This window comes from Dipodomys ordii, unplaced genomic scaffold (genome assembly GCF_000151885.1).
Source record: "Dipodomys ordii isolate 6190 unplaced genomic scaffold, Dord_2.0 Scaffold30, whole genome shotgun sequence".
In the NCBI taxonomy this organism is placed as follows: domain Eukaryota; kingdom Metazoa; phylum Chordata; class Mammalia; order Rodentia; family Heteromyidae; genus Dipodomys; species Dipodomys ordii.
In genome coordinates this window covers 13,272,544-13,297,581 of record NW_012267246.1, presented here as the reverse complement: position 1 = coordinate 13,297,581, position 25,038 = coordinate 13,272,544, and the positions used below count along the sequence as shown (strand labels likewise).

At 34.8% G+C, this 25,038-nt stretch overlaps 1 protein-coding gene across 7 annotated transcripts in view; it reads right to left on the bottom strand.

The window, feature by feature from the left end:
* Positions 1-25,038, bottom strand: part of Nlgn1 (neuroligin 1) — an 845,315-nt gene that overhangs the window by 424,873 nt on the left and 395,404 nt on the right. For all 7 annotated transcript variants that reach the window (XM_013016179.1, XM_013016176.1, XM_013016180.1 and 4 more), the window contains one exon: positions 22,762-22,914. In XM_013016179.1, the coding sequence (XP_012871633.1) occupies positions 22,762-22,914 (153 nt within the window). The remainder of the gene's footprint in view (positions 1-22,761; positions 22,915-25,038) is intronic.

Genomic DNA, 25,038 nt, shown 5'->3' with positions numbered 1-25,038 from the left:
TAGATCAGATTATGTCCATATATGAATACATAGAACAAATACTTCAAACTATAGAAATTGAATAAATTATTTAGCAAGCACAAGATTATGAACTTCTTGCGTCATTCTTTAAGTTTCTTCTCTTTAAGCAAGCAAAGTATAAATTTGATGTGATGGATACTTTCTGTTTGTCTTCTTGACTGAGCTAAGTGATGCCCAGATAGCTGATAAAAAAGTATTTCTGTGTGTCTGTAACTGGATTTTCAAAATATATTGGCATTTGAATCAGTAAAATAAGGGGAAAAATCTCTCTTTCTAGTGTTGGTGAGCATTATTCATTCTAATACTGAGTAAAAAAAGTCAGACAAGTGAAATTTCTAGCATGATTGTACAGCTTCTGCTTTCATGCATTGGAATTGGGAAGCTCAGCCTTTGAATACAGATTGAACTATATCACCAGTTATTCTGGTTTTCCAGCTGGCTGTTTGAAGGTTCTGTTGGCCTCCTGAACCACATGAGCCATTGTTTATAGTAAATTCCCTTCTGCATTCACACACACACACACACACACACACACATACACATACAAACACAAACACACAGAGACACACTTACACACTAAATATCTTAAGGGGCTATGTATTTTCCACAATCTCCAGTGAGTGTTGCCTTATCTCATTTTGAGTTCTAATAATAATGCACTTTTGAGTCTTTTCTGCGAGCTCTGAACACTTCTTGGCCATGTGACTCATACTCATTTATCAATACCTACACCAGACATCCTCTCCCCTAAGTGTTTTTCTTCATTGATCCCCTGACCTGCCTGGCTCTAAGATGTTAGAACCAATATGATACCCCAAACTATTCTAAGATTATGTATTGCATAATTCCACTACAATCATTCTTCAGCCTATAGAATTTGTATACTATGGATTTTGCCTTTTTCTTCAAATTTATCCCTTACCACCTACTTTCGATACACTATTTTATAGTGCCACTGGCCTGGTTTCTTATAATCTACTTCACAAAAGATAAAAACAAAAAAAAAACAAAAAAAAATCTTTTCTTCTGAAGGCCAAGATCAGACATTGGAATGATTGACTCTGTCATTATCAACATAAGTATCCTCCTCTTAGTATATGCTCTTCTAATCACCTGGTCTAAGTTAGACCTTCCAGATTCATGTCTGGGCCTCCCAGTGTTTTATTTTTCTCGACACACTTACAAAACTGTTTTTTCCTGTATCTTTATTTGCTATATATCCCCCTCATCCCTACTTGGATTACAATCCCAATCAGAGAAGTTTACCTGTTTATTATGCCCTCTGTCTATTAATGTAATAGATGATGAAAGGTAAGATAAGGAGCTTACCTCTATGATGTACAGTACAGTATCCAGAGGTTTATGCTCAGGATACATAGAGTTCAGTTCTGCATTGCTTGATTTACTTTTCCCATGATGTCACCCAAACTCTACTAAACACATACTGCATTTCAACTAATCAAAAATATTCACTTTATCATTTAACACGTTAGTTTTTTTTCCTTGCATTTTTGGACACTATCTGCTTTTAGAGAGGCAGATTTTCACTAAATTAAGGGAAAGGAAATGTTCAGCCAATAGATTTCACAAGGGTTTAAAGCAAGATGGCCTGGGTGTCTTTACATTAACTAAGCTGTGTTATGCACATGAGGAAATCTAAAGTTTGCGTTTTAAATTTTTATTTTGATTGATTTATTTTTTCATTACATATACTTGGTCAAAACTAAACCCATTAATAAGAAAAGCTAAATGTATACATTTTGTAATGTATTATTATTTCTAGATTGTTGAAGGAAGGGATTTTACTGTGTATATTTGTATGTTGTTTTAGCAAACTAATCTCTAAACTCTCTCAGAACAAGACTATGTCTCACTTCCTCTTCTATCTCCAGTTTCAGCAGTAGATAAATTAAATATTTAGCTATGCTTTTGAGTGACTCACCATGAATACCTTCAGCAGAAGCCCTTATTTTCAGAGCACGGCAAATGATCATTTCAAAAAATAAGTTAAGATCTGAGAATGAATTTCTGAGAAATCAGACAAAAAGGCTTAATTGTTTGTTTATGATCAAATGACTGAGACCTCATGGTTGAGACAGTAATGTTCACCACGTATTCTATCTGCTTCTCTGCACATTCCAGCCTCTTTGTAGTTAGGTGGAACCAAATCACTTGTTACAGCCAAAGCCACGGTTATTTTGGGCTGAGATAATGAGAAGGCTGTGTACAAGGCTGCAATTGCTCTTTCTCTGCCTCAGGAAACAGGAGGCCACACAGGATCCAGATCAAGGCGGTCTGACTTGGAGAAATGTCACTCGGAGAACACTTGAGGGAAAAGTTTGCTGTGTATCCAGAGAAATTGAGTGTAAAAGAAACACTTCTGTCAGATTTAGCTGCTAAGGTTTTTGAGTTTATTATTCCTACAGCAAAACTGAGTCTATCCTGACTGACCCAGAAATTTTTTTTCTTTTATACATATAAGCATACTTATGGAATTGATAAACTTTTAATTGTTAGATAATATCACAACCATTTGTTATATATATATGTATATATATCATTGAATATTATGTATGTATATCTGATATATATATGATATACTTTTAGTTAGTTGTAATCTATATCTACATCTATCATTTATCTTCCCACTTATCTATTTATATCACTCTTTTACCTAATTTTCTATTACTATCACTATAAACCTATGACTAGATAATTTTACACAGACAAGATTTTTAGCTCCTACTTATGGAGATAACACCATTGTGGCTTTCATGAGGACCTAATGCCAGGAGTATGCTAAGTAAGAAGGTGTAATCACATAGTCATTTAGGTTAGCCTCTGACTCTCTTTTTTATTTTATGCCAGTCCTGAGGCTTTCACCCAAGGCTTGGGTACTGTCCCTGAGATTTTTCTCTCCGGGCTAGCATTCTACAAAGTTGAGCCAAAGTTCCACTTCCAGCTTTGTGTGTGTGTGTGTGTGTGTGTGTGTGTGTGTGTGTGTGTGTGTGATTAATTGGTAATACGAATCTCAAGGACTTTGCTGCTCTGGCTAGCTTCCAACGAAGATCCTCAGATCTCAGCCTCCTAAGAAGCTAAGATTACAGGCATGAAGCAACAGTATCTAGTTCATAAGTTCTAACTTTTATAAACACTTTTATGAATAGATCCTGAAAACTCCCCGAATCTTGTGCAAATGTAGCAGCACCAGCAGGAGTTAACAATGTCCTGTCAGGCCTATAACTTTAAGATACTGTCAAGTCTCCTATTATCTTTCTTGGTACAAAACCCTCAACACACATAGCCGAATGATCAGCATTCCCATCGTATTCATTTTGTCATTAAAAATAATTAATGTAGCTCATAGCTGCAGGTTAGTAACACTGAGAGATGAACAAATACTTCAGTTCTGGAAATTTCCATTTGATTCAGAATGAACTGTACTCTGTTCTATTTTAAAACCAAAATCACATGCTAAAATTAATCTCAGTTATCAAGATATTTCTAGAGAATTTGTGCATTTAGACAAAATATTCCTATTTTATTCAACTAGAAGAAATGAAACATTTTAGAATCTGTTATAAAAATTGAAAATGAGCAAAATGATTATGATTTTTACTATTTCTTAGGTCTGAACTATTAGATCAACTTCTCCCTAGTGGAAAAGTAAATCATGCACCATATAAATAAAGATCAGGTTAAAAAGAGATGAGTATGCAATTAATTTGGCTGGAAACTTCTTGAGATTTAGAGGATAGGCTGTAATTAAATATTTTTCACTGTGAAAACATTATATAGTATAGGAAAACTATAATAAAAATGGAATATTTAAATAACAATATATTTTAAATATATTTTATATGAGAGACTTCAAGTATAACAAGTAAGCAAATGATATAAAAATTATAATCAAAGTTGCCTGGCTCATGCCTATAACTCTAGCTACTCAGGAGCCTGAGAACTAAGAATCAAGGTCCAAAGCCAGCCCAGGCAGGAAGGTCTAAGGGGCTGTCATCTCCAATTAACCATCAAAAAAGCCAGAAGTAGACCTGTGGCTCAAAGTGGTTGAGTGCTAAACTCAGGGACAGTACCCATGCTCTGAGTTCAAGCCCCAGGACTCACACCAAAAATCACCACCACCATCATCATCATCCAATTGAAATAAAATAAAATGGTATTTTTATCCTTTCCTCACTAAAATTGTAAACAGTATTCATTTGCTCATCATTATCATTTTTTTAAAAAATCACATGAATGGACTTTTTTTGGGGGGGTGGAGGGGTCATTGTGGGCCTGAACTCTGGGCCTGGGCACTGTCCCTCAGCTCTTCAGCTCAAGGCAAGCACTGAGCCAACTTCCCAGGCCTCACATGAATGGACTTTAAATGTATCATCTTTAAATCTATCTGTCCTATCTATCTATCTATCTATCTATCTATCTATCTATCTATCTATCTATCTATCTATCTATCTATCTATCATCTTTTCATCTATTTAGTGCCTTAGTGCCATTACTGGGGCTTTACATCAGGGACTAATGTTCTTTCTTGGCTATTTTGCTCAAGACAAAGGTACTCTACCACTTAAGCCATACCTCTACTTGTGGCTTTTTTTTCTGGTTAATTGTAGATAAAAATCTCATATTATTTCTGCGTAGGTTGACTTTGAACCCTGATTCTCATACTTTTTGACTCTTAAGCAGTAAGCATTACTGGAGCTTGAACGTTGGGCCTGGGCGCGGTGTCTGACCTTAACCCTGTATCACTGAGCCACAGCTCAAAAGCCACTTCTGGCTTTTTTCTTTTTGAGTAGTTTATTGCCGATTAGCCTCATGGACTTTTCTGTCCCAGCTGACTTTGAACCATGATCCTCAGATATCAGCCTCCCAAGTAGCTAAGATTATAGGTGTGAGCCACCAGCGCCTAGCTTAAATTTATTTTTAATAAATTTGAATGAAAGTATTTATTTTTAAATAAAAATGAACCATACTATCAACATTCAAAAATATACCTTAAAATTGCTGGTTTGTAACAAAAAATGATTTTCCAATCTTTTTTACTGTTTGAAATGAATAAAAGCACAATTTTAGTCTTTATGCAGTGAAAGAAAAATGAAGGATTTTAAAAATAGGACCTTAATTTCTCCACTCTTCTTTATTCCTTGCCTGACATAGCTTTTGTTCTCACTCAGGCACAATTTGAGGGGCTACCCATGGCTATTTGAACCCACTCTGATCTGTCACAATACTGGATATGGTTTTTATATTCATAGTTCTGAAGGAAGCCACATCAAGTGTCCCATTTCCTTTAAGAAAGCTGTGGAATTCAAGTCAGTATGCAAAAGATATTTTTGATAGTTGGAGTAGACATATTGAAATTGCTCCTAATAATAAAAGGAAAACTCACACACCACAATAATATACCATCATGCTAGACAGCCAATCAAATTCATCCTGACAAAGAATGCTTTAAATTAAGTCACATAGGACTTAGTTTTTATTATTATCTGTAAATACTTGTACAAATAGGTTTCAATTCAACATACCACTTTATACTTACAATGTCAATTGATCACTCTATACTGACAGTGTCAATCGACCAATGTCACTCATTTCATCATTCCCCCCATCTTTTCCAATTCTACCCATCTCCCCAATTTTCCTAGTTCTGTTTTTACATACATGCATTGAATATAGGGACCTCATTCTCCAGCCCTTCCTCTGGTCTTTGGTCTACTGACCTCCTCTTCACTTCACGGCCCTCTACACCTCGAGTACCGGCTTTCTGGTGTTCATTTTATTAACCCTCTTAAGTACTAGTGGTCACTGCCCAAACAGGACCCAGGAAAGGAAGCTTGTACTTAGGATGTTTGAGTGTCTACATTGGCCTAGGATCCAGCTAACTGTGGGAGGAAAATGGCAACCTATATTGATCATTTACAAAAGGAAAAAAAAAAAACTTAAGTGCTGAGTATACAGACGAATACAGAAGCCTTCTCTATGTGTGTGACGAAAGCATGACATGAAAGTGGACACATCCATGTACACGTGTGTTACACAGTACAGGAGGTCCACTGAGGGCGGAAAGCAGGCTCCTCTGGGCAGCACTTTAGGACTTGGCTGGTTTTCATTGTTTGAGCCATTGTGAAGATCACATTGACTCAGTCAGGAGAATTTAGAATCTGAGTTATCTCATTTTTATAAAACTCACATTCCGAGCTGGAAGGTGGCTCAGTGGTAGAGTGCTTTCCTTGCATGCATGAGGCTCTGGGTTTGATTCCTCAGCACCACATAAGCAAAAAGAAAAAAACCGGAAGTGGTGCTGTGGTTCAAGTGGTAGAGCACTTGCCTTGAGCTGAAGAGCTGAGGGACAGCGCCCAGGCCCAGAGTTCAGGACCCATGACCAACAAAAACAAAACAAAACAAACAAACAAAAGAACCCTCACATTCCCAATCCACAACTAGCTTCAGAGATTTTTTTCAAATACACCAGATTGGAGATTTTTACAAGTACCAAAGAGTCCCATAAAATTGGCAAAGCTAACATTTTGTTTTTCATTTTGCTAAACACAAGCATGTAGCCAACAATATTATAAAGTAGAAACCAGGAGAATTTAGTCTTATTTGACAAGCACTCGGCCCTCAGAATTACCAAGACTATTATGAAGAGTTCAGTGTACTGTGATTATAACTGAACTGCACCTTTATATATGGTAATGTATTTTTGTGTCTTTGTAAATCAACTTTTCTTCAACTGTGACAATCATTAAAACTAAACATTAAACTGATCCTAAATTTCCAAATCCTTAAATGACAAAGAGAAACAATATTTTAAAACGATTCAGATTTTTTTAACATATAAATTTTTGAAAAGAGGTTTTATTTTAAAAAGTAATAGTGGGAAATAATATTGTTGTTAGAGCATCAATTCAATTTTGAGATTTCTACTTTCTTATCATTTTTTAAGTTTATTTTTGTATAGAGACGAAGTCTTTTTATATTGCTCATGCTGTTCTTGAACTCTTGAGTTCAAGTCATACTTCTGCTTCATTTTCCCAAGTGCTAAGACTGAAAGTATGTACCAAGCAGCCCTGCCTCTACCTTCTGTCTATTTTAAGAAGATATATGATGGAGTTGTGCTGTAGTTTATTGTAGTTTATTTATGTGTGTGTGTGTTTGTGTGTGTATATGTGTATGAATAAATAAGCATAGAAGCATACTTTATTTTAATTTCTAGCTACTCCCAAGGCAAAGCAGAAGGATAGCAAATTTGAGGCTGATCTTAGCAAAGTTATCAAGACCCTGTCTCAAGAATAAAAATATAAGCAAAAAAGGTGAATGTAAGGAACAGGTAGTAGAACAATTATATAATTTTTGTGGGCTCAATTCTCAGTATTGTAAAACAAATAGCTATTTTAAAATGGTATTTGCTAATCTTAATGCAACAAGGAATTTCCACTGATGTCTACCATATACCACTTGGATTACTAAGAAATCACTGACATGGCATTAAATTGTGGTTATTCAATATTAATTCAATTTCTAAAAAACATTGCATATTCTCATGCTGGGGGCTCAAACCTATATTTCTAGCTTTTAGAAAACTGTGATCTAAGGATTGCCAGAGGCAGGAAAAATCCATAAGACTCTTATATTCAATTAACCACCAAAAGAAAATAATAAAGCCGGGCACCAGAGTGGCTCACGCCTGTAATCCTCGCTACTCAGGAGGCTGAGATCTGAGGATCACGGTTCAAAGCCAGTCCCGGCAGGAAGCCCCATGAGACTCTTATCTCCAATAAACCACTAGAAAACCAGAAGTGGTGCTGTGGCTCAAGCAGTAGAGGCTTGCCTTGAACTGAAGAGCACAAGGACAATGCCCAGGCCCAGAGTTCAAGCCCCCAAACCAACAAAAAATAATAAAAATAATAAAACAAACAAAAGGCTGGAAGTGGAGCTGCGATTCAAGTGGTAGTCATGAGGAAAGTATCTCAAGGTCAGCACCCAGGCTCTGGGTTCAAACCCCAGGACTGCCCCCACCACTACAAAAAATAATCACACACTTATATTTTCTTCCTCCTGCCCCATATTCTTAATACTATGTCAAGACTGGAGCAAAAGCAATGGACAGGAAAAGAAGGATAAAAATGTAAAAATGTAGATTTTCTAACAGAATAATACAAAATAAAATGTTGGAGTACTTGACCATATGATATCATTTTTTCAGAGACCAAGTAAATAATCCCCTTCTCCTGCTGCATGTAGGTGAGGAGCAATCTACTGATGCCACTTTCCTATACTAAAGGCTCAGTGGGGTGAAATAGTAGTTTTCTCATAGAGAAAGACTAAATACCAAACCTAAAAATATATGAACATACAAATAACATGGATTTAATTATTTTTTTAAATGAACTTCCTTTCTGTGTTTGCCATCCAAAGCCCTGGCAGGTCCTGGAAGCTGATTCTAGAATATGTCAAGAAAAGGTAACACAAAGGGTAGACAAGTAAATAGTCTAGGATGTTTAAATTGCAAGGCTTTAGCCATGCTTTTGTTAAAGCATTTAAAATATTGTCACTCATATTCCCTATTTTATTTTTATAATCATTCCCTAAATATGAGTTCCTACAAGAGACATTTCTATTGGAAAAATTGAGGTCTGGGTTATCTGATTTCTCTGAGAACTTGTTGTGTTTTACACCCTTTCTGATATTAAGATATAAACAAAACTTGGTAAGATTTCATTTCAGAGTCCCAATTCATCACCTCAGGAAATATATTTTGACTTTGTTATTTTCCTCTTCAAGTCTTCTATTTCCCTTAGACCTAATTCATTATTTATGCCTGACCATTATTGTGTTTTGTATATTGTCATGAATACTTTCTGGGAAAAAGGGGGGGGCAAAATAGGTAAATGGGCTCGTCATTTAATTAAATGGTTCCTTGATTATAAAAAGGCTATAAATTATGGTTTACTATTACTAAAGAAATATGTAGAACCTATTCTAATTCAATACAGATTTAATGTGGGTACTTGATCTGTGATCCTTCTAAACATTCTTTTTTTTGGTGGGGGGTCCGGTCATGGGGCCTGAACTCTGGGCCTGGACGCTGTCCCTCAGCTCTTCAGCTCAAGGCTAGCACTCTACCACTTGAGCCATAGCACCACTTCTGGCTTTTTTTCTTTTTGCTTGTGGTGCTGAGGAATCAAACCCAGGGCCTCATGCATGCAAGGAAAGCACTCTACCACTGAGCCACCTTCCCAGCCCCCTTTCTAAACATTCTTTCAGAAAGAAAGCCCACTATAAATTGCTGAGTATAAACTGTCTGCTTTACTAAATATTTCAGATTGGCCTTAAGACAAAAAGGTCAATCACATATGTTAAAAAAATATGATATGAGAAACAGATAAAAATCTGTAGCATATTTGAGGTGAAAACTCTACTTAAGCAATCTTTTGTTTTTGCATTTCCTCTCTTTTTTTTTTTTTTGGTAGGTCGTGGGGCTTGAACTCTGGGCTTAGGCGCTGTCCCTGTGCTCTTCAGCTCAAGGCCAGCGCTCCACTGCTTGAGCCACAGCGCTACTTCCGGGTTTTTTGTTTCTAGTGGTTTAGTGGAGATAAGAGTCTCATGGACTTTCCTGTCCGGGCTGGCTTTGAACAATGATCCTCAGATTTCAGCCTCCTGAGTAGCTTGGATTACAGGCGTGAGCCACCAGTACCCGGCTGCATTTCTCTTAAGGCTTCTTTTATTTTCTGTTTTTGCCAGTCCTGGAACTGGAACTCAAGGCCTGGACACTATCCCTGAGTTTCTTTTGCTCAAGGCTAGCACTCTACCACTTGAGCCAGAGTGGCACTTCTGGCTTTTTCTGCTTATGTGGTACTGCAGAATGGAACCTAGGGTTTATGCATGCTAGACAAGCACTCTACAACAAGCCAAACTCCTAGTCCTTTGATGCTTATTTTCCTATGTAGCAAAAAGTAAAATGTAAAGGATTTTATTATAATTAAATAACAAGAATCACTACATCTTTGGGTCAGAAAAGAAAATGTTCCTCATCATGGTGACATTACAACAAATTCTTTCTAATAACTTACTTCAGTTTGCCTGTGGTACATATTTGCCAAGAGATGTTTTCCCACAAATGATGCCCTTGATTTTCAAAGTTCAACTTGAAGAACCCAAAATAACAGAAGACAAATTATTCTCTTAGATATGTCTTGTCTAGGGACATGTGTTAGGAAGATTTCCAAATGTTGACCTTACCAATGGATAAATCAGTTGAGAGACATTACAATTTCCATGATTGGGAAATTAAATCTATAGTTCCAACTGTATTAATTATTACAATAAATAGATAAGTATGATAGTAATCTACAATTCAGTTCCCTGGGTTCAAACCCCAGTGTTGCCAAAACAAAACAATATAAATGAAAAAGTTCCCGTTTTATTTTCCTTTTTATTATGAAAACAAAACAAATGCCCCAGGAGAAGGGTCTAGGATGGCCGGAAACATCAGAGTACTTTCTACCATTTTTATTTTTTGGTGTGGAGGCTGTCCCTGCAAAAATCAAGCTAAAGCTACTAACATTGGACTCATTTTCAGTAACTGATATTTACAGGAATCTACTAGAAACAGCACTAAAAAAGTTTAAGAAGATGTAAGGGAAATGTGCATGCACACCATACAGAAAAGTAACATTTTAAATACAAAAATAAAAATCTTCCTGGTGGTGTTAGGCCACTATTAGCAAACAGCAACATGCATGTTCTCTTTCCCAAATGACTGCAAAGACAATGAAGGCTGCAGAAGAGGCAACTAGCAACAGACAACAGCAACCACACCTCACAGTCTGCATGCAGGCTGAGTTGACCAGACTGACAAGGGGGTCTCTAGACCACGTGATGCTGAAGACACCCATGGACCTCCAGGTAACTGCAGATGTCCACACTAGTTCCTGCACCTGACACCCCCTGTGTCCTGCATGTATAATCTGAACATGCCCCAGCAGCTCCAAAAGTCTTTCTTATCAGTCATTGCCTGATTGTGAGAAGAGCTGTGACTTACAATTCAAGATGGATGGCAAAGTTAGCTGGATGCCAGTGGTAGCCCTCGCTACTCAAGAGGCTGAGATGTAAGGATTGCAGTTGAAACCCAGCTCAGCAGGGAATTCCATGAGACTCTTATCTCTAACAAGCCAACAAAAAGCCAGAAGTTCTACAGCATTAGGCTTGAGCACAACAGCTGAAAGACAGTGCACAGGTCTTGAGTTCAAGACCCAGGACTTGCACAAAGAAAAACATAAAATAATTAATTAGTAAAACAAAGGTAAAAAACTAAAGAGACTACCAAAATTGTTCTTTATTTTTCTTGTTAAAAAATAACCACTTTCAGATGGGAGGCCAAGGATGGTAGGGGATAAACAAAGGAGGAGGCAACAATGCTTGATAAGAAATGTCCTCATTACCTTGCTCATGTAATTGTAACCCCTCTGTACCGTATTTTCACAATAAAAAAGTTATAATTAATAAAAAAACCACTTTCAGCTGAACTTAAAAACAGGCTGTACAGTATATTGCATCCCTGAAAATCAGTTTTCTTTCTTCAACTTTGTGTATACTTTAATTGAAAAGGTGGCACTTTAGCACTATTTTCAGGTTTAGCTAATGTTTACAAACACTAATGTGCAGAATGATTCAAATACTAAATGCACAGAAATACATAAACCGCTACTCCATTTAAAATGCCTTATTGCTTTCATGAGCTATGGTTTGGGGAGCAGCAGTGGGGACCCTCCAGCATCTTTCCTCTTTTTCAGTTGATTTTCTTAAGTGTTTTGTCAGAAAGCTGACACAAACAGAAGGCAAAGTTTCGGAAAGAACAGCAGACTTCAAAAGACATGGAAAGGTCCGACAAATATGAAGTAGATCCCAGGGCCTGGAAGAACCACTCAGAATGGTGGAAAAGAAGAGAAAAAGTAAATTTGTACTCAGTTATATGTTAAAGGTAATTTGCTCAGTTTGCACACGAGATAGGGGAACATAAGCTTGGATCTGGAGAGATGGGGGTCAGTTGGAAGCCCAGAGGTAACTTCCATAAGTAGGTAGTGGCCCTGAGACCAGAAAGGAAGAAACTAACACATCCATTTTTACTTGATGTGGGTCAGGTAACACTAAAATGACAAAGGCAAAGCAGTAGAAAAACGTTTAAGAGAAACTAGTCCAAGAAAAGACTTCAGGAATGGGAAAAAAAAGAATAAACAAGGTCCACAGACAGATGGAATTGAATTGAAAGTGGGTGGAAGAGTGAAGATTATTCTCTTCATTTAAAAGAAATGAAGTTTTATGAGTGATTTATTGCGTGACACAGATTTTCTCAGACACACAAGGCAGAGGAGAAGGAGAATATTCTAGAAATTAACCAGAATAGCCCAGAAACTATTTCCCCCTCCTTTAGATATAATGTCTAAGTAAAGGGTACTGACTTGCCAAGATAGATTCCTTCAATGCTTATTTTATTTTCAAACTAATTTTGTTCATTTAAATAAGAGAGAGAATGTTCATAGTGGTTAGTGGGTGGTCTGTTTGTTTGGGGTTTTGCCTTGTACCTCAGCTGCTTATCTAAACAATTCATTTTGTTTCTAATTATCTTATGTCTTTTAAAGTTCATTTTTGAAAAATTTTAAAAGATTTCTTTGAAGCTTTAACTTGGCAAATGCAGAGGGGGAAAACTGCATAAAACTCAGCATAAGTGGTAAAAAAAAAAGGAAGATTTTTATGAATTTTTTTCTTGATATTTCCCCTCCATAAATATTGGTGGTAAAATTGTTCTTAGCACTGCTTCATTTAGAAATACAACTTATTAAAATGTGTATGTGCATGAATATTTTGCATTATGTCATTTTCTCACTATGCATTACAAGGAAGGATTGAGTTCATCTGTTTTCTTTTCAACATTGTGACACCAACACATCGAAGTGTAACAAATGCTTGTCAAATGAATGAATGAATAAATGAGTAAGTGAGGTAAGGATGATGAAAAAAAAACATAACCATCTACTTCCAAGTTTCTCTAACAATATGTCCAAAGACTATTTGTGATCCTTACAAATATAATAATAATAGAACCAGGTACGAGTCATCCTAGCTGGTGAGGAGAATGAAATCCCAGGAGACTGAAATCTCAGGATTGAGTTTCAAAGCCAGCCTGGACAGACAAATGTGAGACTCTTATCTTCAATTAACCAGTAAAAAGCTGGAATTGGTGGACGTATAGCTCTAATAGTAGATTGTCAGCCTAAGTGGAAAAAAAAATAGAGCCAAGAAAGAGTATAAGACCTTCAGTTTAAGTCAAGGTATTGGCCAAAAAAAAAAAAAATCATTTTGAGCACAACTCAGAAACTAAATGTGGCCAAATAAAAGCAATAACAATGAAACATTATTAAAAATCATAATAAGACAGATAATTGTATCTTGATCTCTTTCATCTTCAGTCTCTGGAATAATAAAGGACCATATTGACCCACTCTCCTGCAAACAAGGAATTTTAAAGAACTTTCAAGATAAATTCCATTATCAAAAAATGTGGTGAAATTGTCCAAATCTCTGTTTTACTGTATAAAGGCCACGGAAGGGTACTTAGCTGAATCATATATACAAGAATAAACAAATAATACTACTATTATTGGATAAGCAGGAAATACCAATGATAAATAGGATGAAGCGAATTTTAAAAGGAAGATGACCTGTGACGTTGATTTTTGTTAACCTATTGTGTGACAAGCATGGTCTCTCTGAGAAGATGATATTTAACTCCAAATACAAAGATTAAGGAGCTGGATCTCAAAGATCTGGGACAAAATGAAATCCCTGAAATGGGAATGAATTTGTTATTTTTGAAGGTGGAAAAATGGCAAGAGTGGAAAACTATGTTAGATGAACTAACAGGTACAAGCCAGGGCTTACTCATTACAGTTCTACCTGACAAGACAGGAGGTCAATATTGATAATGACACCATTGGAAGATATTGATGATATTAAGTAGAAAAGTGAACTGGTATTATTTATGTTTGAAAATGATAATCTGATATTTTTAAACATGAAAGAGTAGTAGGTAAGCTAATGGTGAAACAAAGTACAAAGGGTGAGCCAATGCAGCAGTGATACTCACTAGACAATATGTTGGAAATGAACTTTATAACTTGAGGGGAGAGGAATTGGGGGTAGGGAAAGCAGAAGGAAAAAAAGCAAGAAATGTACTCATTGCCTTGCTATCTACAACCCCTCTGTACTCCTTGACAATTAAATTAAATTTTTAAAAAGTGATATGGATGGTAAGAATTTCAGGTAGGGAACACAAGAGAAGAAAGATGATTTGGTTCAAGGGGCATTATTTGGTTAGGAGGGAAATGGAAATGAGACAGATCTGGGATTATGTTGGACCAACTCAGTAAGCAAATCTGATGAGCTCCATGTTGAGCATAAAGAATGATATAAACTGAGAACAATCTGTATTGTTTCTAGATTTTCCACATAGATGGTAAGGATGTCATTAGCACAGTGGCATGGCACAGAGCAGCCTGGCTAGGTGACAATCCAGCTTTCACCACCTAATACTGTTTGGCCTGGATGAGTATGAATAACTTCATCATCTTCTCCACTCATTTGTTTCTAGATTGCTGAAATGCGGGAAATAAAAACTCCACTTCCTAGGTTTATTGTGGGAGGTTAGCAATGTTGTCTTGGCAAAGTGCTTAAATCATCTTTTGGAATATAGTAAATCCCTATTATTAGTAGTATTAGTAACACTGCATCTTCCATCGCAATTATTACTGGAACTTAGATGTAAAACAAAATGAAATAAAAGAGCCTGAAAATTCACATTTCAGCTTTTTAAAGTTTGAGAAATTGATCAGACATCCACAAGCAGAGATTGGTAACAGAAGTGCACAGAAATCTCGTCTTCTAAGGAACTCTTAGTCTTAGAGGATGCAGATTTTGCATTTATAGGAGTGAATCTCTCTAGAAATCACTTTTATAGATACAATAATGAGATCTGTGCAAAAAGACCCCTGAGAAATCTTTTAGGAGCAAGAAGGAAGAACTACCAGGTTTGCTTAATATCACTTTAGTATTTAGAGGGCAGGACAGGAGAGGAGAGCCAGTGAAAAAGGGAAAGAAGCCGAGAATGGGTTGATGCTAAGAAGCCGCCAGATCAGGAAAGGTACTCTGGGTTTGGCTTCAGAGAAATCAAGGAAGTTAAGGGCAGAGAATAAACCAATTGAAGTGGCCTGGGGATTCTTGACAAAAAGTTTCCTTGGTGGGATCTAGAAGTGGAAAGCTGAATGTCAATTCCTGGGAAAGCTTTGCTGATTCGGGCACAGAGAAACCCCATTTTTCATTGTCCTGGCCATTTCTGTAGAACAGGCACAAATAACTATAAAGAAAGTCGAATTTCAACTATATTATTATCTATGTAAAATATATTGCTTGTGTACTTTTTCATTTATTTTAATCCTTCACTCATAGGTAATAAAAGAGACCATATCAATCACGTTTATGCAACATTTTCAATAATTAGCAAGTTGCTTATGAGTACCATTGCTGAATTGATAGCCAATGAATGAATGCACTTAAAACACATTTTGTATGCTCTTACCCAGTAGTCATATCAACTGGCATGCTTACTTTCAGATTATTTCTATGCTTTGGCATAACTGAATAGTTGGCTTTGAAAGAATTTGGGAATTATAATAGTTGCTTGAAATAATTTTGGAATTATAGGCAGAATAAAAATAATGAACAGTTTATTTCTCATAGGATCATTATCTATCTAAAGTTTTTTTTCCTAAAACCAAACAATGTCTCTTCTCAGTGAGCTCATTTTAGCACTCAAACAAAAATTGATTACCATCTAACGCTTATTAAGACCCAGTTTGGACAATTAATATTGGAGAGAAGAAATCTATAGACCATGTTAAATGTGCATTGTTTTAAATTGCCTTTTAGATTTATTGTACTATATGTAAAATTTCCACATCTCTTAGCTCAATTTCAATTGAATACTTCTCTACTGAAATGACATTCTAGAAGTTCTGATCATTTATTATTATACGATTGGATTTTACAGAAGATAACTGTAAGCAATCACATACTAAAGATATTTTTGCATCTCCCTATAATGTCTATTACAAAACACCTATATTGCGCTATGTCCCAAATAAAATTAAGACCCTAAAGTGTAGTGAAAGGAAATGTTATTTATATATTTTTCTTCTTAATAGTATATTTCCTTTATGGTATTATAATGATAATAATTATAATAATGAAGCTGGGTGCCAGTGGTTCACATCTGTAATCCTAACTACTCAGGAGGCTGAGAGCTGAGGATCTCCTTTCAAAGCCAGCCCTGGAAGGAAACTCCGTGAAACTCTTATCTCCAATAAACCACCTCAAAACCGGAAGTGGTGCTGTAGATCAAGTGGTAGAGCTCTAGCCTTGAGCTGAAGAGCTGAGGGACAGCATTCAGGTCCAGAGTTCAAGCCCCATGACCAACAAAAACAAAAAACAAAAATAATAATTATAATAATGAATATTACTAAATTCAATGCACTATCCTTTCTCCTGTGTTCCTTGAATATGAGAATGCATATTGTTCTCTTTGATTTTTATAACTATTATAGGTGTGCATTTGTCACAAATTATTTCCACTTTTTCATACTAGAAGGAATATAAATAAAGAAAAAGAGAAAAGGAAAACTGCCCTTCTCACTTCCCTTCAGTTTATCATAGAGACTAACCATTATTCATGGAGTATTACCAATTCAATGAAGATGTTCTGGACTTTAAGGACAGATTGACTCTTTTATGTCTTAGGATCACATTGCAACCCATAGTAACATGTGATCATCATATGAAATTTGGTGTTCTTAAACACAAATGTACATTTGAGATTTTCTTATTTTCTTTTTTTGGTCTTTGTTTATAGCACTTGAAGTTAGGTATTTGAGACAGATAGGAGCAAAAATAATATAAAAACACAATGGAAATGATGAAACAATGGACTGCTTGAGAAATTGTACCTGTTTCCTTTTAAAATTAAAAATTCTTATATGGACATTAGCAAATCTCCTTGGTGCTACACTGATATAAATTAAATAGAAATGATGGCTGCTACACTCTCATCAATTCTATACTCTTTCCTTACTGTTGTTCCATATTTTTAATGTATGCCATGAGTATATAAATGAATTAAAAGGCATATATTATAAAGATAAATAAAGGATCAACTATTAGTCTCCATTGATTATTTTCCTCTGAATTAAATCAAATGTTCTTTAAAAATAAGGACAGTGTTGTTTTTAGCACTCCTCTGAGGAGGTACAATTGCTGACTCAACTTCACCTATATGATGACTGAGCACATAGAAGTAATAGTTGTTAGAAGACTCAAAGAATTAAGATTGCTAGACAGTCTACATAGAAGAATCAACAAATCCTATTAACTAACTGTAATGAAAAATAAATTTGGTTCATTCAAGAGTTGAAGGCAAATGAGCACTACTTGACATTATGAAGTAAATTAAATGTAATTCTTTAAATACAAGAAAATGAGACAGGGTTTCAAAGTAGTCTTTCATGAGTGTGTAATGTAGAAGTCATATTCTTAGGTAAAATATCTAATTAGCTCTTTCCCCCAAATTTACCAAATTATAAAATAGACAATACTTCTAAAACACTTCAAAATTTTGTAAAATAAATCACGTAAGCTTAAATTTGGCATTGCCTAATTGCCTCCAAAATAACCATATTAAGACAAAAAATATCAATAAACTATACCTGATGAGATTGTTTTTTGTTTGTCAAAATAAGAGTCCATTGTGGTAATTTATATTATCATTTGAGTAGTTTCTATTTTCAGGAATATTTAGTGCCCAGTACCCCATCCAAACTGAATGATTGATATTATTCTCCCTCTAGATATTGCTCATAAGAATGCACAATTTCTGGTTATAATCATAACATTTAATAGCAGTTATTTTTCTCTTTAAAAATACAGTGAAGATTGTGAATGGGAAGGGTGATGGGGGAGAATGATTGAGAGTTTTTGTCTAGTTAAAGTAGGTTGTCTATATATGGACATGTCAAATTGAAACCCTGTTGCACTACTAATTGATGCTAACAAAAAGGCATAAAGATAAAAAATTTGAAAAAATAATACATAATCAAAGCATTTCTCCTTAAGTTGCCAAGATGACCCTTTTAATCATCCATACACTAGAACATTAATAGTCACCCAACTAGCAATTATCAGCAGTACATTTTAAAGGATACAGAGAGGATGTATTAAATAAATAAAGATGTGCATGCTGAGGGATGCAAATGTGGAGTATGTGTCAAAATGTAACTAGCAAGAAGTGTGAGAAAGCCTAAATGGTCAGTTTAGGACCCGAGGTAGGGTCACCAGGAGTTTTAAGGTAAAGCTGAAGAAGTCAGGTCAGAGGTAGAACCTTATAACTGCTGGCCTGTTTGTCAACTTTACCAGTGGCTCTCCTTATCATTGCCATAGTATTTACAAAGGGATAAATCAGATACCACACAGTCATAGAAATGATTCATATTACCACTCCAGGAGAAAGCCAAAGAGAATTTTAAAAATGGATTATCTTTAAGTACTTGCACAGAGGGGTTTCAATTCAACATATCAATTTATGAGCACACTGCATCTTGATCAATGCATCTTGATCGATGGTCACAGCTCCCATCATTCTCCCTGATGTACTCTAACACCGCCTATCCCTTCATGTTACCTATTTGGCATATGCACAATGAGTATTATAGCTACATTTGTCTACTCTTCCTCTCTCCATTCATTTGCCCTGTTCCCCTTAAAACCCATTTCTCACAGCCATGCATGTTTCAGAATCCTGATATTCATTTGGTTAAACTGTTCATACATTGTCCAACAAGGGAATTCACCTCTGTATATACCATACTTTAGTTAATTTGTTTGTGTATATCTTCATACAGCCATACATGTCTTCTATATTTGTTTATATTAGATCTACTTTCCACATATGAGAAAAAACATGCAGTTTGTGTCTCTCAGTCATTTCCCTAAAAATGGCTTTATTCTTCCTCATAAATGAATAAATTTGTTGCATATATTATATATGTAATATAATTACATATCTACTAATGAAAAATATATGAAATAAAATTACTTACAATTGCATATTTCACATGTAATTTAATTACATATTGTACATATAAGTACATACATAATCATTACAAATGCATTATATATGATATAATATATATGTATATATACCATATTTTTAATTCATTTTTCAATCTAGACTATTTAGGCTGTTTCCATGACTGGACTATGAGAAATACTGTAGCAATGAATATGGATGCATAAGCATCTTTATTATATGCTTCCAGCAATCTTGGATAAATGCCCAAGAATGGTGTTGCTGGACTATGTGACAGTATTATGGTAGTTCCATTTCTAGTGTTTTTGAGGAATATCTATAACACCACAAAAACGTTGTGATAAGAATCTGAACTGTTTGCATGAGATCATCAGAGCAACGCTATTAGAAGAGGTATTGTACTTTCCATTATACTGCTCCTACTTGGAAATTTGTAACTTTTTAAAGTGTGAAATGCTTTAGACTAGACTATTTAAAGAATGTTTAGGGATATAAATTTTATAACTGAGTTTTTATTACATTTGTACTTATCACCAAAATCAAAAGATGAAACTTACACACTTCCTCACTTGAGTGGCAATATCAAACTGATTGGTTCACCATTCAGGTTAGAACAATTGTAGTATACTTCTGCAACTTGCATATTGGAATATGGAATTAATTTCTTTCACAACAATACACCTGAATTGAATAGAATTCAGGATTTCCTCAGATGTGGGAACAAACCTTTTCTCTAAGAATTTATCCATGTAAGACCTTGACATCAATACTTTTGGATCACACACTCAAGAGAGCTTGGCTTACCTTGTTACTGTTAAATCAGTTGTTTACAACAACCACAAAGTTCTGCAGCTCTCATTGTAATGGTTCTGTGTGACTCACTGCTGGTATTGATTAATGTGTGCCACTTATGGTAAGGTTGCTGAAACAAAGTTTCTGGTAATTTCTTTTTCATGAATTAATCCATTTAAATTCATTTCATAAGGCCCAATATATATATATATATATATATATATCTGGAAGAAAGTGATCAGAATCCATTCATTCTAGAATTAATGTGCTAAACTATGCATAAAATGATTTACATGCAGTTTTGCAGTTTGTCAGATTGAGAGAACAATAAAGGACTACCTTGGCTGTTTCTGAGAGGTGGTTAACAGGAATACAGGAGCAACTAAAGACAAAACTAGGAGTGTAAGAGAGCCAGAATAAACATTAACAACCAAGAAATCCATCAACACCAACAGTTCAAAATTGTACAGTCCAAGCACTTGACTGTGCTCTTCTTGTATTTGGCTTGTTAATTTGTTGTCCCACATCCTGAACCACAGTTTGGAATTTAGGCATGAATGGATCAATGCCAACAGCCCACCAGTTCTAAATAAGTTAGAGACAAACATAAAGAAAGGAAAAAAGCAAATGGCTACTGTAACAATAAAGTCCATTTTATGGAATTGTGTTATATGCAAGCATACATAATAAATGAAAAAGGCAATATGAAGACTTTTAAAAGAAAACACATGTCCATGACTAGCTGGATGTTCAAGTCTTTAAAATTTTTTAACACTATTTTATTTAATTTAACACTTTCAGTTTGAAAACTCAGCACAACTCAGGAGTTGTAACTTGAGAAATTCAGGAAAATAAGAGAGCAATAACCAAAATTTTAAAAATTATAAACAATTTTATCATTGAAATGAAAAGCATTGTAGATATTTAAAGCACGCATATTCTAGAAGATTACAAATAATAAGACTTCAGAATAAGTATGAGCATATCTATGTATCTTCCAATTTTCGTAGTTTCTCTTGGTAACAACACACTTATTTCTGCACATTAAAATTATAAAATCATCTGAAACAATACATAATTTGACCCTGAAGTAGAACTAATGTCTACTTCTACAGGACTACAAACATGTTTATGCTTGTATTGAAATGACTAATGCAATCCAAATTTCAAAATAGCAATCTACAAAAAGATTAAGACTTCACAATCATATTCTTAAAGATTCTCCTTCCTGAATACATACAAACTTAATTACAAAAAGTAATCATAGGGCTGGGAAGTTGGCTCAGTGGTAGAGCGCTTGCCTTGCATGCATGAGGCCCTGAGTTTGATTCCTCAGCACCACATAAGCAGAAAAACAAAACAAAAACTGGAAGTGGCGCTGTGGCTCAAGTGGTAGAGTGCTAGCCTTGAGCTGAAAAGCTGAGGGACAGTGCCCAGGCCCAGAGTTCAGACCCCATGACCAGACCACCCCCCCAAAAAACCTAATCATATTACATATGTGATTAAAATAAATATAGAATTATAATTGCATGAGAGTTAGAAACCTGGCAAAATATATAATATTATAAATGATTATGAAAGAATATATCATCATAGTTCTCTTTCAAAATATTTTAAAATAAAAGAGTTTAAGAGTGATATAGCTCTTTGTCTAAACAAAATGATAAATTATACCTCTGTGTAGGATGGAATGAAATCTTTGAGCACAATTAAGATTAAAGAATAAAATCTTTCATGGATGAATTGTGATCTTTTATTAAATTGTATTAACTGAAATACAACAGATGAGACTTTTTAATGACACAGTGATTTTACACTCAAATTGTGCCAACATTATAAGAAATTTAGGTTGGTAAAATAGCAAATTTTATCTTTATCAATGAGCTATGTCCATTGCTAATGCCTCCCTCAAACTATATGAAAAGATATTCTGCCAATAATATTTTCCCATACTTTATTTTTCAAAACCAAGAATCTCTACTTTGACTTTATGATTTTTTAGGAACAGTAAAAATTAATGGACTTTCCATCACCTTATGAATTTAATATTTGATTTGCAAAATTAAAGAATACATCAAATACAGAGAAAATATTCCCATAGGGCAATAGTAGGTGATCATTCCCCAAAACCAGTCCATATACCGTATATTCCCAAAGAGAAAATAAACTTGCTTCTAAATCCATAGCAAACTTCAGGCAACTTTATAACATTGTAGAAAGGAAGAATGAAAGAGAGAGAAAGAGAAGAAAAGAAGGAAGGAAAGAGAGAAAGAAAAAATAGAAAGGAAGGAAGGAAGGAAGGAAGGAGAAAAAGAAAGAGAAAGAAAGAAAAAAGGAATGAAGAAAAGAAGGAAGGGAAGGAAGGAAGGGAAGGAAAGAGGAAGGATTCAAGGAAGGAAGGAAGGTAGAAAGGAAGGAAAGAAGGAAGGAAGGAAGGAGAAGTAGAGGAAGATCAAAGTTTGTTCAGAGACTTTTTAGTAAAGGCCTTTCATTGGATCTGTTAAGCAAAACCACAAAGTACTTTGGCAACAATGAGAATGATTTCATTACCTGTCAGTTTCACACTTGAAAATTTTCCCTGCTGGTCTGTGCGTTATGTATGAGCATTTATAGAACTTGTTGGAACTATCACACAGTTCAATTCCCAAAAGTCAAGAGTTAAAGGAAAGCAAAACCAAAGTCAAAAGAGAGTAAGTATTTAATGGACTAATGATAAAACAGAAAAAGAGATTCCTTACCAAGTACCCCAAGTCGGTAGTTGACTGTGATGACAATCACATTGCCATAGCTTGCCAAGACACTCCCATCGTATAAATTTCCAGTACCTTCCATATATGAGCCTCCATGAATATACACCATCACTGGCTTTGGACCCCCACTGTCCCGAATATCTGAAAAACAAATGGTTGGCAATTGTTCTTATCCTCAAAAAAGAAAAAAAAAAAGGAAACAGAAACTACAGTTTTCCACTTTAGGGACAAGAGGGAATGATTTTGATATAGGTTTTTAAATTGCTGTTTTTCTTCAAGTGTTTCTCAAGCAACTCTTATTAAGTGCTACTGAAGAATAGAGCAATAGGCTTCCATTGTTTGCCACATGAAATTTTGTTTATAAGTTATAAACTGAATTGCGAAATGTGGTTGAAAAGAAAAGTACAAATTTTAGTGCAATTTGATTAATTCCTGAAGTGGTAGTTATACTAAAAAAAAACTTACTTTCAAACTACTTTTTATCAGTGTTGCAGATTTCACTAGGAATTTATAAGCCAGAAACTAAGGAAAATGATATAATTGTTCTTGTGTACAAAATAATTGGTTGTTATACCTCTTATTTACTTGTACAACTTTATATCAAAGGCAACATGATTGATGTGCTCCTGATTATGAACATAATTATAGTATTGTATGATTTATTGAAAAAGTCTAATTTTACAGTTTAAGTATCATTGAATGAAGGTTGACTGAATAAAGTCATGTGTATGAATACCAGTTATTGTTGCATTTATGGGAATGTTATTTCAGTGTGGTTCCTTACAAATCCAGGCCAATTCATTCTTCTTACATACCTTAATATTTGGGAGAACAACAGAATATATTTTTCTTTACTTCTTCCTGTAGTTAATGTACTTTTCTTGCCTTTACTCTCATTCTGTGTTCTTAATCAGGCAGTCAGAAGACATAGAAAGCTAAGTTCTAGTATAAAATAAAAATAGTCTGATGTAAAGATTTTTTTAAATTCTATCTATCAGTCTAATGCATTTAATTTTCTAAGATCTACTGACCCAAACTACAGTGTTTTCAAGGTTGTGGAATTAAAGTAAAAAGAAAAGCAGAACAATTTAGTCAGTGCTAAATGTGTACTGACATCTATAGAAAAAAGTTCTAACCTCTATATTGGTTCAATCATATAAATTTAAATGTTTTATTTATATATATATATGTGAATGTTTAGCTACGAATCTAGGAGTAAAACATTATTATTATGTGGAAGCCTATGTTCTCTTTAATTCAAAATTAAAATTACATTAAATATATTTTTCTGACACCTATATTGAAATTATCATATAAAAGGTTAGTTTATTTTTTACTTTAGTTTTTAATTAAGTTTTATCTTTAAGTAGTTGTAATTTATGTAAGTTTATGAGTACAATAGATGTTGATTAGTGTCATCCTTTCTATCATTCTCTCTCCTAAAAGTATAGTTTTTATTACTTTGCTTTAGGATTTTTTTTGCCATTTATCAAATTAAAATCTCCTTTAACTTTAATAGTGAAGCAAGGCTTTCAAAATGTACTAATATGCAAATTTGCTTGAAAGACCTGGCAATTATTTAGTCTATTTTACATTTCCAGAAAACAAGGACTAATTTAAATGTATCAATTTTTTGCTGTAATAAGACAATGACTTCTTAAAAACAAAGTTCTTCTAAGGATCAGAATTGCAGCTTAATGTGTTTGTCTAGATTTTCATATTGAGGAATTGGTTCCTGGCAGATATTAAAGACTTTTTAAAGACTCATTTAAATTGACTTAATACCAGTGTATAAACTTACAGGCACGCCTCCCGCCCCCATGGGTGTACTCCAGAAGAATGCCTTGTTTCTAAATACTTAGAGGAGGATGCTTTGACAAAGAAAGTCATCAGCTAGACACAGCTACATTTAAGAGGGAAACCTACATTTATTTTCTCCTGGAATGTCTTTGAAGGAAAATGGTATTCTCTCCTGTGTAAAGATTTGGAGCTTGTGAAGATGTCAAACCTACATGAAGCATTCCTTTTGAAATTGTTAAAACTGGGCACCTTAAATGCCTGTTTGTTGCATACAGCTTTAGCTTCATATTTTTCCTACTCTGGTTGGTGCTGGAGCAGCAATAATAAATTATTAAACTGAAATCATTAACTGGCTGTTCACAGCAGACATTGTACTCTGCTAATTGTATGCTTGGAGGTAGCACAGAGGGAGGCTGCTTCAGAATTCTTCTTTAATTAAAATTACATAGAATTACAAAGCGCCAA